General features: G+C 44.7%; 1 protein-coding gene across 1 annotated transcript; it reads left to right on the forward strand.

The window, feature by feature from the left end:
* The first annotated feature begins 244 nt into the window (after positions 1-244).
* Positions 245-17,629, forward strand: ACTA2 (actin alpha 2, smooth muscle). The gene is made up of 9 exons (XM_079900087.1): positions 245-378; positions 4,527-4,681; positions 6,062-6,190; positions 9,001-9,111; positions 11,132-11,216; positions 11,590-11,751; positions 13,430-13,621; positions 14,785-14,966; positions 17,341-17,629. Exons 2-9 carry the CDS (start codon positions 4,553-4,555, stop codon positions 17,482-17,484), a joined length of 1,134 nt encoding a protein of 377 aa, XP_079756213.1. The 5' UTR covers positions 245-378; positions 4,527-4,552; the 3' UTR covers positions 17,485-17,629.
* The last annotated feature ends 410 nt before the right edge of the window (positions 17,630-18,039 follow it).

Consider the following 18,039-nt stretch of genomic DNA (forward strand, 5'->3'; position numbering starts at 1 on the left):
TGGCATCTCCTGAGGAATGTGCGAACCATGCCTGCATCTGCCCCATGAGGCTCACTCAGTATCTCTGGGCATTTCAGCAATTGTTCTGAAGGCTTGGGGTGTTTATCTCCCACAGGCAGCTGAGCTGCCTGCCTTTTCATGAGCAGAGCAGTGGAATGCGGTGGAAGAGACCCAGACCTCCGGCCACCCAGATTAGAGAGTTTTGTGCTGAGGTCCCTATATGGTTGTGTTAGACTGAACGGAGGGCTGAAGTCTGTCTTTGTTCCTTGTTTGGGAAGCAAGTGGGAGGGGAGCAGACCAAGGAGCTATATAACCCTTCAGCGTTCAGCTTCCCCGAACACCAGCCAGAGGAGAGGAGCCCAGCCGAGCACTTTCAGGGTAAGTGGCACCGGCCCAGAGATGTGACTTAGATTCCAGCGGCTCTGACATTCCCCAGCATAATCAGATGTCATCTCTGGGGATTTTGGCCAGGCTCACACACTCTGAAAGTTTTGAATGAAGGTTGTACTACTAACACGATCGTAGCTTTTAGCTCTAATTATCTAACCTTAAAATCCAAGCTAAGACGCAGCCTGGTGTGGGAAAGGGTGGGGAGAGCAAGATGGAATGAAATCTATGTGTGTCACCTGCAACATCTGTTTATACTAAACCAACTGCCCGGGTCTTGCAGTGCATTTCAGAGACGCAGTCAAGCTGTCTGCAGTAAGTTACATGATGATTTATATTTAGGCACTGGAAACTCCAGTATCTGCTTGTGGTTCAGATTTGGTGTGGGGATTTCTCACTGGACTGTACTTTTGGTGCAGCTACGGTGTCTGGAAGTGGATTTTAGAATTGAACCGAGGTTGCCTAGCCTTTGATATTGGCTCTTTGTGTATTTGCATCTGGGCTCCTCTGGCTCTCATTGGGAGTGTCTTCTGTGGGAAAGTCTCTTGAGTGTAACTGTGAGCTTACACTTCAAGATATACGCGTCTCAGTGAAGTAAGTCAGAAAGAGAAAAACAAATACCGTATGCTAACACATAGATATATGGAATCTAAGAAAGAAAAAAAAGGTCATGAAGAACCTAGGGGTAAGACGGGAATAAAGACACAGACCTACTAGAGAATGGACTTGAGGACACGGGGAGTGGGAAGGGTAAGCTGGGACAAAGTGAGCGAGTGGCATGGACATATATACACTACCAAACGTAAAATAGATACCTAGTGGGAAGCAGCCACATAGCACAGGGAGATCAGCTCGGTGCTTTGTGACCACCTAGGGGGTGGGATAGGGAGGGTGGGAGGGAGGGACACGCAGGAGGGAAGAGATATGGGAACATATGTAGATGTATAACTGCTTCACTTTGTTCTAAAGCAGAAACTAACACACCATTGTAAAGCAATTATACTCCAATAAAGATGTTAAAAAAAAAAAAGATATATGCGTCTCGGTTGGTTGGTCATCTGCAGCAGAGCGCAGCAGGCGCCCCGCTGAATCTTTGTGAATAAAGAGAGAGGGAGCCGGGTGTGCGTCTGACAGCTGTTTGCGTCTCAGCCTGTGCGATGTCTGGTTTGCATTTCTCAGCCGGGCGGGACCTGGGCGCCAGCCCTGCCACCACAGGCTGCTCTTTGCTGTAAATCAACAGTTGGCAGCTTCAGCCTGGACTGGAGTTTTCACACTGAGATTTTCCTTCCATTTTGTGATTCATGACTAAATATGGTTTGTGTTTCAAGACTGTCGAGCTGGGACCTGGAGCGTTCCCCTCCCACTAACTCCTCATTTTTGGCACAAGATGCACTCGAGTCGGTTAGAGCAAACTCCCTGACCCGGGTGCTGTTCCAAAAGCAGACATTCGAGTGTGTTTTACCTAATTAGGAAATGCTTTGCTCCAAACCCAGCTGCTCATCAGGTTAGGTAAGAGTTGCAAACCACTGAGCTGGGTCCTTTCTGGGGACACAGATTTCTCTAACGACAGTGCTCCTTTAAGAGATTTTAAAATTCTTCCTGGACGTTTTCTTTCTTTCTTTTTTTGCCAAATAAAAACACATTTACCAAATGTTGAGATCTTTTTATTTTCTGCAGGCTTGCTGATCTGAACGTTAAGTCTACTTTGTCTGCAGTGCATTCTAACACTCCCCCAAACCCTTCCTGCCCCAGGAAAGGGTTACTAAGGACATGTGTATTCATAGTGACCACACCATCACATTTTTAGAGCCTCCTAATTCCAAATATTTTATCCTGTTTTCAGCCCTTACTTTTGTTTTGGCGAGTCTGCTTAGCACATCCAGAGAGGCTGCTGGTCCAGTGCTGGCAGCCTCTGACACATGCCTCCGACGCCGACTGCTTTTCCGCCTTCTCTCTCTTACATTTCTCATCTCTCTTTTTGCTTCTTAATCTGCTAGGAAGGAAGCCAAATCACATGACTGCCAAACAGAATTCAGTGTCTGGAAAGGGAAGGGAAGGGTGGGAAAAGAAAGCGTAGGCCATTGATAAACCTCATTTTCCATTCTCACAAGTGGAGTCCACAAGTTGAAGGTTTCTGTGGTAGGCCTGGAGGGAGTGTGGAGAGAAAGCAAAGACTGGAAGTAAAAAGATCTGGGTAATGATAATCATCACATAATGATGCTAAAAATTTTAAAATAATATTTATGCATAATGTATATGCCACCATAAATTATTTTTAATGCCTTTTAGAAAATCTAATCCTCATAAGAACTCTATGGGCTACATACAGATTTTACCGCTGTTTCATAGATAAAGAAACTGATTTAGAGATGTTACATAACTGACTAAGTCACATGACTTCTAAGCGGTGAAGGCCACACTCACGTCCAGAGTGAGTCCAGGATCCAAGCCCATAATCATCACGTGCTGTGATTTTTAGTCCTAACTCTGCCAGTTTGGGGATCTTGGACAAATTGTTCCAACTTGAGTCTTGATTCCCTGGTTTGTCAGTTGGCGATAATAGTACATGTCCTGGATTTTAAGATATGTTCTCTCAGTTGAGGTTCATGCTCTTTGCGAAGGGTTATGTTGTATGAGACACTGCCGTGGAAGTTCTAGGCATTTGGAAAGACAGAGCATTGGTTTCATGGGAATGGTCTGGCCCAACTTAAACTGTAATAGCTTTTTTTTCTTTTCTTAGGTCCTAGAAATTTCCTTAAAAGAGTTGCCTTTTATATCTAGGCCTGGGGGTGCAATGAGTTCACCAACTTAGAAGACTCTTCCTGAACCTTAAATCCTATCATCTCAAAGTCAGGCAGAGAACTCTGGGTGTCCTTCTCTTTAAAAACTATTTTTCACCTAATTCTGCTTAGAAAAGGGAAGGGGTCTAGATTGAAAGCTGAAGGGTAGCCAAGGGGACCTGATCTCTGGTTCAACTTTGCCCGTAAGGCCCTGTGCGCCCTTGAGCAAATCACTTCCCCTGAGTTTTCTCATTTGAGAAACGAGGGCATTAAATGAAAACGTTCTCTAATAAGCCTTCGATTTCCCAGATCTCTAAGTTGTTACTTGTGCTCCAGCCTTCCAAATTTTGCCGTAGGATACAAGCTTAACAATGGGATATTTGAAATATCGCTTTCTTACTAAAAGAATACACGCTCAATTTATTTAGAAAATATTACAGAACTCAGGGATGATCATTTAAAACACCTAGAAAACCCACCACTTCACAAAGAACCCCCATCAACATCATGGTAAATATGATTAATCTTCTTCTAGTGCATAAAAATACATTTTTAATGGGATCGTACAATGTTAATTTCTCTAACCTAGTATCACCTAAGAATATACCTGTAACTTATCCTTTTAGTTATCTTTTTTAATGGCAGCAAAGCATTCTACTGCATGATGTGTAAGGTTTTGGATTCACCCTGACTTGTTGGACTTACAGGGTAGCAGTGGTTTTTATTAATGGAATAACTGTGGTCCCTAAAATTTAAAGCACCTTCTTAGAAAGTTTTGATTGGTTCTAATGTTTTTCCAAGGGTAAAATTTAAAGTCTTCAGGGTCCAAAAGAGAATTTTCTTTTAAACATTTTACATTAAATGTCTCAATATATCCAAATTTTCACATGCTGCCCATTCCTCAAAATCTACGTTTTTGAAAAAAATTTGAAGTTATAACATACCTAGAAAAATGTGAAGATGGTTGGATACAGACAGCAAATTCCAGATACTTCTTTAACAAATGACTTGTCCCTGTGAATATCTGATCTCATGGTCTGATATTCCATATGTGCTCTGCAGTAGTTCATTCATTCACTTACTTAGTCAGTCTTTAAAGTGCTTGTGAGCACATGTGACGTGCCAGCCACGGTGCTAGAGACCTGTTGTATGAACGTGGAAATCAGAGTTTTAGTTATAAAACGTTTTCAGTCTAATGAAAGTACTTTGAGATAAATGCTGTGTTAGATAAGAATCAGCAGAAGGCGCTCTAGGAGTGCACAGGAGGGGTCTCAACCCAGCCTGGAAGGTGGGAGTGGTCAGGTTAAGTGCCAAGACTGTTGGATAACAGCGGGGTGGCTTCCTCCCTGTTCCCTGCAGGACCCCGTGTCGCAGCTCCAGCCAAGATGTGTGAAGAAGAGGACAGCACCGCCCTGGTGTGTGACAATGGCTCTGGGCTCTGTAAGGCTGGCTTTGCTGGGGACGATGCTCCCAGGGCTGTTTTCCCGTCCATTGTGGGACGTCCCAGACATCAGGTGAGGAAAATTTTCTCTGGAACAGAGAGAAACAAGGCTATAGATTTGGTCCCTCTATGTCTCTGGTACCCGCTATGGGTATTCATAGATTGTCTGTTGCTCTCTGCCCGGGAATTATGTAACCATGTTAAAAATGTACCTCTGATGATTGACGTCTAGAAATAAGTGCCAATTTAATACACGATGTTGATAGATTCTCTATTGGGTGTCTATCAGATACAAAGACTGACCCTTTTTCATAAATCCTTTTTGTCTAAATGTAATCATTGTCATCAGCATCAGAAATATTTATGAGTTATCTGATGTATTCCATAGCTACTCTTTGGAAAGAAACTAAAATAAAAGCCCAGGTCACTCACTCTCACAGAACCTGATGTTAGATGAAAATCAGCATTGTTACCAAATGTAATTTTCCATCTGTTAGCTGTCAACAAAATACATGTGGACAGCCACACGGTAATTTTACATAGCATTATGTAGAAACAAAATGTTGATGGCAGCCACAGGGTAAAAACTGAGAGTTTCATCTCAGAAATTCTCCTTCACAGCAGAAATGTATTTTGCACATGGAGCCTATCTGATTGATATTTAAGCTTTCAATTTGGCATAGATTCACAAGAGCAAAAAATAGAAGCCTCTCCCCATGAATGAACTCTGTCCCTTTGTTGAACTTCTGGAATGGAGATATTTTGCATAAATCACTACTTATGGAACTATAGTAGCCACGACTGTTTTGCAATTTTAAGTCACTCCAGTGCAATTTTAAATTTTAGTAATGAGAATTCTCTCTTTTTTAAAGCTTCACCATAATGATTAAAAAATACATCCCACTACTTTAGGCAGATGTCAGTGTTGATTGGTATGAATTTATCTATGAGAAATCAAGCACAGAGTGATCATTTGTAGAAAAAATGTTTTTGCTCATAACGGTTAGATATACTCTTGGGTAGGTGGCAAGTTCAAAAGTACAGTTTAAAGGATTTATAAGGGGCAAAATGCCATTTAACTAATATGTAAAATTTTACATATCCATTCAACAAATAATGATTGAGTGCCGAATGTGTGCCAGGCAATTTGTCATAGTGGAGAACAAGACAGATACAATCTTTGCCCTAAGGGAGCTCATCAAGGGATGTAGAAGATAAATGACACAAAGTTGCCTTACCCCCAGGGTTCTCTGCTATTTGAGAGAACTAGTCAGGCCTGTTTCCAATCAACTAAGGCTGTTTCGTAAGAACTTAGTGACAGTAGGATTCAGCAAATCATTGTTGGTACCCGAAGGAACTTTCTATCGCAATGATTTAACCCTTTGTGTTTGGACTGTAATCAGTTCACAAGTTCTGAGAGAGGCTGGCTCGTGATGTGTTGAACCTTTTTTAGGGGGTGATGGTGGGAATGGGACAAAAAGACAGCTACGTGGGTGATGAAGCACAAAGCAAAAGAGGAATCCTGACCCTGAAGTACCCGATAGAACACGGCATCATTACCAACTGGGACGACATGGAGAAGGTACCGGGAGATTCATGCATAATTCCTGGGGCTCCTGTTTCCAAACATCTTGCTACTGCTGAGGAAAAGAACTGGCTCACTTTGCCCAATTGTACTTTTACTTGTTGATGTTCCTTCTAGATTATTACTAACTGGAAAAAAGAAAATCCTGAACTGTTTCTTTAAATTAAAAAAAAAAGCAAATCCTTTGCCTAACAGGGTTTATAAACCAATTAGAGTGAGCTAGCTCTGCAGATGAGAACAGTAGCCCTTAGACAATGGTGGGTATTAATAGACTTGCTCAGTCCACTGGCGTGCCCTCCGAGGACAAGCATTATATGAGTAGCAGCCAGGAGAACAAAGGGTTGCCTTCACCCGCCCATTCTTGAAAGTTTTTCATTAACTCACCCCGAACATTTAAAATATATATATATATATTTTTAGTTTTCACTATAGAAAGCTATACATTCATACATTCCTGAATGTTCCTCAACATATTGAAGCCCAAGCACATGACAAAAATTTTTAAATAAATATTTTTAAAAGTATCTCCCTGTGTTGCCTTAAGTGAAGTCTTTATCTCCCAGACCCATATAGAAGAGCTAATGAGGAGAAGAGTTAAATCCTAGGATTTTGATGTTTGTTATTAGGCATTATGGAAACACAAGTGATCAGAGAAAAAGCAGAAGAAATAATGAGAAAGTGACTTAAATTTTTTAAATGCAGCAAATATATTAGAACCAGAACATCTGGACTTTTATATATCTGTCACCTCCATACACACACACACTCTCTCTCTCTCTCTCTCTCCCACTAGTGTAAAAGAAAATAGTGTTGCTAGGATTTATCAGTAATAATGCTGAAACTTCTGCTTCTCTACAAAAATTGTGTTTCCTTAGGTTTACTGAGTCTAAGATTCTGGATTTGGTTAAGACTGCAGTTTTCACTGTGAAGAAGATATTAATAGTAGGAAAATACTCTTTTAAGAGATTCTCCATGGAGCTGGCAGCGTCTCAGAGGGACGCACCTGGAGAAAGATCCTTGGAACAAATAACGCATTCCATAATTTTTAAAATTTAAATTCAAAGGGTCTTTGAGAGAGAGAGAGAGAGAGAGAGAGAAAGAGAGAAGAATAAGACAGAGAGAGAGAGAAGAATAAGAGAGAGAGAGAGAGAGAGAGAGAAGAATAAGAGAGAGAGAGAGAAAGAGAGGGATTGGTTGGTTTTTAAACGATGCTTCAGAGTATCCGTAGTATATAATACGATCGGTAGAATTTCTTTTCTTCATTTTTTTTTTTTTTTGATTTCTTGAACACTGTGCTGCTTTTACTCCATCAAAGGAATAGAACTTTCAGGAGTCTCATTTCCTTTCTAGAAACAATAAATTCAAAACCAAAGTAACTGCGATAAGATAAACACTCTTTAAAGTCGATCTAGCTTTTATTAGTGTATGAGCTTTCGCTAGCAGTTCTTGTTTGATTTTGTTTTAATTCTGAATGAATTTAATATTTCTGGTGCTAGGGGAGAATTTTCAGGCTTTTAAAAATAACTAGTTAACTGAACCTTTTTCACAGCGGTTTGCTCTTTATGGCATCCAGGGATTAAAGGGGATGCTCACAGGGAACTCTACTTAATACTCTGTAATAACCTATATGGGAAAAGAAGCTGAAAAAGTATGGATATACGTATATGTATAACTGAATCACTTTGCTGCACACCTGAAACGAACACAACGTTGTGAATCAACTATACTCCAATAGAAAATAAAAATTAAATTAAAAAAAGAAACAGCTCAAAAATAAAAATAAAAAAAATAAAGAGGATGCTCAACCGTGAAGCAAACACAAGTATGTCCAAAGTACATCGCACGGACATGCTAGAAATAGACACTGGCTTTTTTTGGAAACACCTGAAGGCCAAATGTCTGCCCATGAACGAAAAGTCCAGAGTGTGCTGACCAAGGCAGGCTTCTCTCAGCCCTGGGGAACAAAGAGGGGAATGGAGCGGAGCAAAATTTCCCTCCAATATTAAAAGTGGCAATTAGGCAATTAGGTCAGCTTCATTCATCCTTTCATATATTCATTCATTTGTCCTTTTACTTGCTACTCTAAGTCATTTGCCCATGAATATTAACTAAAGTGGAAATAGCGGGTAAAGAAGATATTGTTGAATAATAGTAACATTTACTCTGGGCTAAGTAGCGACTCTAGGGTTCCCTGACTTAAGTCTCACAAAGACATACAAATTTTTTTTTTTTTCGGTATGCGGGCCTCTCATTGTTGTGGCCTCTCCCGTTGCGGAGCACAGGCTCCGGACGCGCAGGCTCAGCGGCCATGGCTCACGGGCCCAGCCGCTCCGCGGCATGTGGGATCTTCCCGGACTGGGACACGAACCCATGTCCCCTGCATCGGCAGGCGGACTCTCAACCACTGCGCCACCAGGGAAGCCCACAAATTATTTTTATATTACCCATGGAGAGATTGTGGCTGAGAAGGGTTAAAATTTGCCTAAGCTCACATAACCAAGAAGTGGTTAAGCCAGGATTTGAACCCAGGTTTGATGCCAGAGCCTGTACCCTTAACCACTACTCCATCCTGCCTCATAGGCCTGGGTTTGCGTTTTTGCTCATTCACCTACTAGCTGTGAATCCTCAGCAAGTTATTTACAGTCCTTGAGTTTCAGTCTCTGCATCTGTAAAACGGTGGACACATAATGAGTGCTTCTAGCATTTTATTTGAACCTGGTTCCCTTAGCCCATTCTGATGGCGTTTTGAGGACTGCAGTGCCCCTACAGCGTCACATCATTGTGTTTTTCCTTGGTCCCCCTGCTAGATCTGGCACCACTCTTTCTACAATGAGCTTCGCGTTGCCCCTGAAGAGCATCCAACCCTGCTCACCGAGGCACCCCTGAACCCCAAAGCCAACCGGGAGAAAATGACCCAGGTAAATATGCACTCCAGGGCCCAGCACTTTGGTGTCTGGGGAAAGTCCTGTGTTAAAGGGGTTGTGCAGGACAGCAGCGAGAAGGCCCACCGCACAGTCCACTCACAGGCTGATAACTTTCCAGAATTCCGAAGGCCAGGAGCATCCTGGTGGCGCTGACATCCTTACAGCAGGAACAGCCCCTTGGTTCCAAGAGCAGCAGGAAATTTCCAAGATTTAACTGAAAAGGTGACATGTTTAGGGTAAAACCTTCTAAGGAGAAGTCATTTCAAAGGGCAGGATAACATAAAATGGGGAATTTTGGTTCTGGAGTCCAACAGATCCCAGTTTGAAAACTCGATCTGTCACTTAATCAGTTATGTGACTTTAAAGAATCCACTTAGTTTCTCAGAGCCTCAGTTTCCTTGTCCATATGTTGGGAGTAATATTAGTACATTATTTTTCAAAGGATTGATGTGAAGATGAATGAGGTAAATGCTAAATGTGTTTCGTGGTACCTGGTATGATAACCTTCAACAAACAGTTATTATTGTCGTTATTGTCACTTGTCTGAAGCTCAGAAGTTTTGGATCAGGAGACCATCCATTCCACCAGCCAGACAAGATTTCCAGTTTGGATGAACTGCTAAATAAACACACCTAGTGTCAATTTCATGCTTGCTATGGTTAGGCACTGGGCTAAGCATTTTATACGCATTGTCTCTTTAAATCTTAACAACGTAAAGCAGGAGCTATTCGTATGCTGATCATATAAATGAAGAAATCGAGGCTCAAGGACATTAGGTGATTGTCCCAAGGTCACACAGCTAGAAGTGGCAGAGCTTGGATTTGGCCCGTGATCTTTTGACCTCGGAGAATAATAAATGTAAACACTGCAGGGTCTTTTTCTCGGAAGAGTTCTAGGCGCTACACCAACACACTAGCAGCTGTTCTCTACAGGGGAACGTCTGTGTGCCTGGGAAGTGCTCATGTAGCAAGAGATGTTGTTTCTTATGGGGGCTATTTTTCCTGTGAATGGTGAAAAATATAGTTGGGAATTATGGCCGTCTAGCAAATGATGCTAGATATTCACTCTGGTGAATAGACCAGGGAGGGTTTTGCAGAGGGAGAAATGGTGGTCTGTGGGCATCTCCGTGGGCACAGATTTCTAATGCTTGACCCGGAGGGACTCTCGTTCTAATCGTGTCCCTAGACTGCGTGAGCTGCCACATTGACATTCATACTTGGTTCTCTGTTACCAGCAGGCGGTTCTTTTCTTCCAGGAATCAGGGCTCCTTCACTGCAGCCAGAGTGGCCTCAGATTCTAGGGCTGCAACTACATAAAAAAGTGGAACAGATTAAACGCACCTCAGACCACAGAACAGGGCTCATTCAGCCAGTCGGAGCTTCAGGTTTAAAAGGCCTTTTTCGGGAATTCCCTGGCGGTCCAGTGGTTAGGACTCTTGAGTTTTCACTGCAGAAGGCCTGGGTTCAATCCCTGGTCAGGGAACTAAGATCTGCAAGCCGCGTGGCCAAAAAAAAAAAAAAAGGGGGGGGGGGCTCTTTCATACACCAGAGAAGTATAGATGCTGTCTTTTGTTTCTTTTGGCTTTGATAACAGTATTAAGTCCTGGGCTGTTCACACTGGAGGACACTTAGAACCCTTCTCATCCAAACTCCTCCTCCATTTGTAATCAAGAGACCTGGAATGAAGCCCACGTTATTCAGCTGTTAGTTTGGTGAATTCTCCCAGGTCATGTTCAACTCAGGGCCAGGGCCAGGGCCAGAAGCTAGACCCTCCTTATACCTGTCTGGTCATGTGTCCCCCTCTCCATGCCATCAGGCCTCTGGTATAATGGTTTCTTCATTTACACCTTCATTTCTCCTTGACTAGTAACCAAGGCTGCCCTGGCCCTCCTTTACCTTAGTTTCCTCTACCCAGAACCACGTGGGCCCTCTGCATTCCTCAACAAGATGCTGTCTTGTGCATTCTTGGTAAGACTGGCAGCATCACTAACTCAGCTCTTTGAATTGCTTTGCAGATCATGTTTGAGACTTTCAATGTCCCAGCCATGTACGTGGCTATTCAGGCGGTGCTGTCCCTCTACGCCTCTGGACGTACAACTGGTAAGTGGTTGGGAGGGGTGAGAGCCTCAGTTAAATACACCATCAGTTACAGGATTTAATGGTTCATAAACATGTGGGTTGTGATGGATTGGGGTTTAGTTCAAATTGACAGGGCTAATTCCAGCCCTCAGAGGTCTTCTTCTCACCTTTAAAATTAAGTCCTTTAACTTGTATTTCCAGGAGGACTTCTCCTATTGTTTCCCTCTTCCTGTTCTTTTCTTTTTTTATCTTTATCCAGCCTTGCCCCACTTCTCCTATCAAATGCCTTCCTTCCTTTCAAATAAGAGGCTTAGAGATTCCCCTTCTACTAGACCAGTAAGTGATCACATACCAGCTGCCCTGGTGACTTTTATTGTGTACAACTGTCCCCCAGGCATTGTGCTGGACTCTGGAGATGGTGTTACCCACAATGTGCCCATCTATGAGGGCTATGCCCTGCCCCACGCCATCATGCGTCTGGACCTGGCTGGCCGAGATCTCACCGACTACCTCATGAAGATCCTGACCGAGCGAGGCTATTCCTTCGTGACCACAGGTGAGGCCTGCGGGAGATAAAGGGAGGGGGTGTAAGGGCGGGGTGTTCTTCCGGAACTTGGTGATTATCCAAGGAAACAATGGGAGGCAGCCTTGCAGGTATCAAGGCCTGATTCTAATGCCCAGGGCAAAGCAGTGCGTATTTTGCTACGTGAAATCACTAAACGATTACACTATTTCTTCAAGAAGAACAGTTATAACCATCTGGTATGATGAGCTAGTCAGAGTTGCACCATTTGAACATTTTTTAATTCCTTCCATTCACACATAGAGACTGAAGTTGGTATGGCGTGGTGATGGGCAGTCTTTGGAGACATCTCAGTAGGACTTGGGTCCCAATTCTGCCACTCACTAGCTGTGTGACCTTGGACTAGATGCCCAAGTTCACTAAGCCATAGCCTCTTCATCTGTAAAGTGGGAGTAATCATAGACCCTTTCTCACAAGGATGTTGTGAGTAGTAAATGAGATCATGCACGTGGAATTCCTGGCCCTGAGGAGGCATGCAGCCCTTGTTAGTGACTATTAATAGCAACCCGCAGGCAGCGACACATTTGTCTTCAGACTATAAACTGGTGTTCTGCTGCCCAGAGGCAGACTATACTAGAGACGTCGGGACGTCCTCAGTGCCCTTGACCCTGGCCGCCCGCCCTCCCTTGGCCAGTTTGGTCTTGTCCAAATGTTTAGGTTTCTGGACATCCCTGAGGCTTATTCTAGACTCCAAGTTTGAGCCCTGAAGATGTTAAACTCTCCTTTTGCAGTAGGCAGTTGAGTGAATTCTGTTCCTCCTCTACTCCCTATGAAGAATTCCAAGATGCTTCCAGAAGGTTCCCAGGGGCCCAGAGGGAACCAATAGCTTAGAACTTCAGAGGGCAGGGGTCTGAAAGTGGTCTGCCTGCCCACTTCTTCCAGGTACCACTGGGGCCTTCTCAACTGGGTCTTGTCCTGAGCCAGGGCCTGCCTCTTTCTGGAAGGTGATGAATTTTCCAAGGGTTTGAGCTAGAATCTACCTGGCCCAGACGACACGGGTCTCTGGAGCTTTTGAAACTGTAGGGGCCTCTAAGGGGGGGCTTCGGCACGCGTCTTCCTGGTCAACTGAAAATCCAATATAACAAACTGTTATAAAGCACTTATAATGGAGATTCATTAGTTAATCGTGCAAAAAAGTTAACGTATTAAGGATTTCCTGCTCTTTGCCTGTTTCTAGCCAGCTCATTTTCATCCTGTCCTGAACTTTCCAGACAATATTTGCTAAGAACCTTCTGTGTGAGGCACTCCGCTGGGAACAGAAGCGGTTCCACAGTGGACTTGTAATTTAATTGCCCTGATGGATTTGGGGGTGCGGAATGTAATGTCGAACTTATACACTTTGTGGATGGAGCCTGTATTGTAGGAGAGCCTGCAGTAGGGCAGGTGGATTGTGTGTGTGTGTGTGTGTGGTACGCGGGCCTCTCACTGTTGTGGCCTCTCCCGTTGCGGAGCACAGGCTCCGGATGCGCAGGCTCAGCGGCCATGGCTCACGGGCCCAGCCGCTCCGCGGCATGTGGGATCTTCCCGGACCGGGGCACGAACCCATGTCCCCTGCAACGGCAGGCGGACTCTCAACCACTGCACCACCAGGGAAGCCCGGGCAGGTGGATTTTTACCGCCTGTACAAACCATGTTTGTATCTCGCTGACAGCTGAGCGTGAGATTGTCCGGGACATCAAGGAGAAACTGTGCTATGTAGCCCTGGACTTTGAAAACGAGATGGCCACTGCTGCGTCCTCCTCTTCCCTCGAGAAGAGCTACGAGCTGCCTGACGGGCAGGTGATCACCATCGGTAACGAGCGGTTCCGCTGCCCAGAGACCCTGTTCCAGCCCTCGTTCATCGGTAGGCAGCACACCCTGCCCCTGCTTCTGGGGAGACCACCCTCTCCTCCTGCACCCAGCCAACCCTCAGCCCCCAGCACCCTTCTGCGTGTGGGGACATGTGACAGGGGCCACAAAACCAAGTGCATTTCTAAACCAGGGCAAAGGAAAGAATGTCACATTTTTAAGAGTTAAGGAGACCAGAAAAGGAGTTTTCTTTTTAAGAAAACATTGTCTATGTTGTAGTCAAGCCCAAAGCATTCTTGGTGTGTGGTTTACAGTGAAAGAATCAGATACTCTCTGTGCTTAGGACACAGTGGAGCCGCCGGATGGATGGATGGGAAGGATAGGTTGAATGCTGAGTTTGGGAATAATAGGGGGAGAGAAAAATGGAAATGCCCAATCCTACGTTAGCACTGACCTTGGGAGACGGGTTAGCACAGTTGTTTACAGTGGGCAGGCTCCGGGAGGGGTGAGCCTGGGTTTGAGTCTTAATTCTCTATTCATGACCTTGGACCCTGAAGTCTCAGGGTCCTCCTCTATAAAATGAGGACTGTCATAGTACCTATTTCATAGGGTGGCTGTGAGGATTACACGAGCTGGGGGGGGGGCACTTAGCCCAGGACTTGGCTGACATGAGCATTCAATGCTTATTAGATATTGGCTGTAATTAATCACTAAGCGTTATTAGTATTACATCACAAAACTGCAAAGATTGAAGAAAAGCGAGTCTTTGTCCGAATAAAAGGAAGCTTTTTTTTTTTGGATGATTCAGCATCATAAAGCTTTGAGGAGTAAAAACAAGGCAGCAGCCAAAGAGAGACTTGGGGAAAGTTCTGAGCAACGGCTGCAACATTGGCTCAGCATGGAAGCTTCTGCTGGCAATCTGAAGACTTGGCTTCTTATTTGAATCATTTATAGTAGTGAGTCTATTAAAAATTAGGGATATGATGTTGTAGCCCCCCACCCTCCCAGAGATGCTGAGGCAGGGCTTCCTCCCTAGACAAGAGGTAGGAGGACATGGGGCATTCGAGGACCTTTCGGTCCTGAGATGGCTGGTTCCCAGAGCATCATGCCTGCCTAGCTTCGGTCCAGTGTAAGATCATCCAGTTGCTCGCATCGTCTTCCACGTCAACCTGGGCTTTATTCACCACCCAAGGACCATGGCCTGTGTCTCTTTTCCAGGGATGGAGTCTGCTGGCATCCATGAAACCACCTACAACAGCATCATGAAATGCGATATTGACATCAGGAAGGACCTCTATGCTAACAACGTCCTGTCCGGGGGCACCACCATGTACCCCGGCATTGCCGACCGCATGCAGAAGGAGATCACGGCCCTGGCGCCCAGCACCATGAAGATCAAGGTACAGTTCCGTGACGGACCCATGTATGCTGCTGGCAATGCCAGCCCTACAGCCAAGAGGTGAAGGACTCTTCAGAGGCTGCATCTTGGTCACACGCACTCACGGGTTTTAGAGCTAGGCAGTGGTTAAAAGTCCGCAAGTCCCATACTTTAAACGATATAGGTCAGTTCAGTTCATAAAGAAGTTGAATTATCTTGTACAAAATTTAATCTGTACTTATCCTTGTCAATCAGCTACTTTCAGCAGCTGCCGTGAAGGTCCGTAGAGCCCCCCATGTGTCCATATCTCACTAAAATACACATTTTGTTGTTTTTCCTCATCACAAAACTAGTGCATGTCATGTATAGAGCATTACAAGTATTACAGATGAGCCAGACTTATTCCTGAAGAGGCGTAAACCCTGTAGATTCAATAGTGTACACTCCTCCTCCAGTACTGAATGTGACTCCATCTCAGTGGCCAGGAGTTAGAATTTTACCTTCATCTCTCCGTCTGACATACCCTTTGATACAAGTGCTCAAAAGCGCAGCATGACCCCAGGATGACCCAGCTCAGTCCTTGAGCCATCAGAGCCCCTACACTGTGTGAGTTTTGAGTGACAGTCAAAGCAACTCAGATTAAAAGGCCATCATTCTTTGGAGGCAAACTTACACGTGGCTGGTGACTTCTCAAAGGCTGTTATCACTCTGAAATCAGGAGGCCAGGCTGGGACCTTCTGATCCACGTCCCAGGGAGCAGGAGAAGGGGCCCCCTGGGGGCAGTTCACACACACGAGAGGTGTTCAGACAAGTTCTCTGTGATTTGCACTCCATTTTTGAAAGGGTCTGCAGCTAACATAACAGGGAGGGATAGACGGAAGCCTGCTCTCTCTCCACCTTAGAGGCTCGGAATTCTGCGGGTTAAGAGGAGAGAGACTGTTTTCTGAGGATTTGTGATTCTCGGATGCCCCTCCGATGGGCACTTACCACCTCATCTTCCCACTCCGGAGGGAGGGACATGAAACCAGCTGCTAGGGTTGCTGACAAAGCAACCTAGGTTGGGGGTATATGACAGACACCCAGCTAGAGTTGGGTAGTTTCTAGTTCTTCAAACTTGGAGTGTTGAATAGAAATGAATGTAGAACTTTGAGATCCAGTGTGATGAGAGCAAACCATTAAAAACCTGGCACAGTAAGATGGTGACATTAGGGGAAACTGACACTGAATGGGGGTGGGGGGTGGTCTATAGGAACTCTCTGTACTGTCTTTACCACTTTTCTGTAAAACCAAAATTATACGAAAATGAAAAGTTATTTCTAAAACAAAACAAAAACATACCTGGGAGAGGTCCAGGTTTGCATACTGGGTCTGATACGTACCAACCGGTGTGGTGTGATCAAGGTCAATTACTTAAACCTCTCTCAGCCTCTGTGTCCTCATTTGGAATATGGGAGTAATTCAGTACTTACTCTTCAAAGTGGTTATGAGGATTAAATGAGATAGTACATGTGCTCGGCACATGATAAGTGCTCAGTAAATATCACGTACTTGTATTAAAAATAAATGTTCAACCAGAGCTCAAGGGATAAACAGAAATTAAACCCTTTAACCACCGTTTCAGAAATACCTTACCTGTTGGCCCAAGTGTCCATATTCATTTCTACCCAAGTATCCAAGTCTGATGTGGAATTTGGAATTACTCAACTATAGCTATTTTTAGAGTTGCTGTAGGGAGACATACCCTGCTCTCTGAGCCTAAACCATTCATTGATTTAAGAAATGTCAACATGTCCTTACATGTCAGGCCTATGCAGTGGGTAGGGCCAGCCAATGCAGCCTAACCCGGACCTATCCCAGGGCAATGTTCATCCCAGTGGGGGACGCTCGGGTCCCTCTGTGTTAAACAGTGCATCTCAGTGTACTTAATCAGGTCTATAGCAAGTTCCTGTGTGGTAAGCTCTGGCACAATCAAAACTTCTTCTCGAAGTTGCTGGTGTTCGTGTCCACAGAGCGTATGTGTCGTGCTGAGTGCTGAAGAACAGCTTATGAAAGTCGGGGACATTGTCAGGGCTTAAGTGGAGGCCGTGCAGGATTTGGGGCCAACTTTCAGTTTGCCCAGTAGTAGACTGAATGCAGCAGGGGTGTCATAGATGCTTTGGAATAGATTGTGTAAAAGGAAGCTGGGAAACCAAATGTGCTCATTGAAGAATATTTAAATCCACAACTTATTCACACCCCATGGGTTAGAGTTCAGGTTCGGGTTCAGCATCTAACAGCCAAGACTGTCCCTGTTGCCCACGGAGCTTCAGCAGGGGTCACCAAATTCGGACCATGCTGGAATGCCCAGGCCCCGTTCTAGCGCATTAACGGCCCTTCTTCCTCATCCTGACCAACAGATCATTGCCCCTCCCGAGCGCAAATACTCTGTCTGGATTGGCGGCTCCATCCTGGCCTCTCTGTCCACCTTCCAGCAGATGTGGATCAGCAAACAGGAGTACGACGAGGCCGGGCCCTCCATCGTCCACCGCAAATGCTTCTAGAACACTTCCCTGCTCTCTGTCTGTAGCACACACTGTGAATGTTTTGTGGAATAATGCCTTCAGTTCTTTTCCAAATCATTCCTAGCCAAAGCTCTGACTTGTTACCTATGTGTTTTTTAATAAATCTGAAATATGTTACCTGTAACCTGTCGCCTTGGCCTCTGATCAGCACCGGGCTGATCACGTTATTTCTGTTAGGCTGACCTCACCCATTACAGAGTGGCTCCCTCTAGTGGTACGGCCGAGGACATGACAACCAGGATGTGTAAGCTTCCCAGGAAAGGGTGGAACCACATTAACGCGGGAAGTGCCAACCCATGCCGTAAGTCGGAAGGATTTGAAAACACACAGGAGATAAACGTAAACATGGGTTAAAGGGTATCAGCAAGATAATCCACACTGACTCACAACTTGCTGAGTCATTATATAACGTTGCTCTCTATAACTTCCTGACTGGTAGCCTGGTGGGTGAAAATAAAACAACAACAACTCTGCGTGTGCGTGTGTGTGCTTGTACACACACATACATACATATATTATACATGCACATATATA

This window comes from Stenella coeruleoalba, assembly GCF_951394435.1.
Source record: "Stenella coeruleoalba genome assembly, chromosome: 16".
NCBI classification, from domain to species: Eukaryota; Metazoa; Chordata; class Mammalia; order Artiodactyla; family Delphinidae; genus Stenella; species Stenella coeruleoalba.

Bases quoted from the DNA above. Each gene is read 5' to 3' on its own strand.
- ACTA2 (XM_079900087.1), top strand. From the start codon at position 4,553: ATGTGTGAAGAAGAGGACAGCACCGCCCTGGTGTGTGACAATGGCTCT. The intron at 11,217-11,589 runs GTAAGTGGTTGG...ACTGTCCCCCAG, and splicing joins CGCCTCTGGACGTACAACTG to GCATTGTGCTGGACTCTGGA. The intron at 13,622-14,784 runs GTAGGCAGCACA...TCTCTTTTCCAG, and splicing joins GTTCCAGCCCTCGTTCATCG to GGATGGAGTCTGCTGGCATC.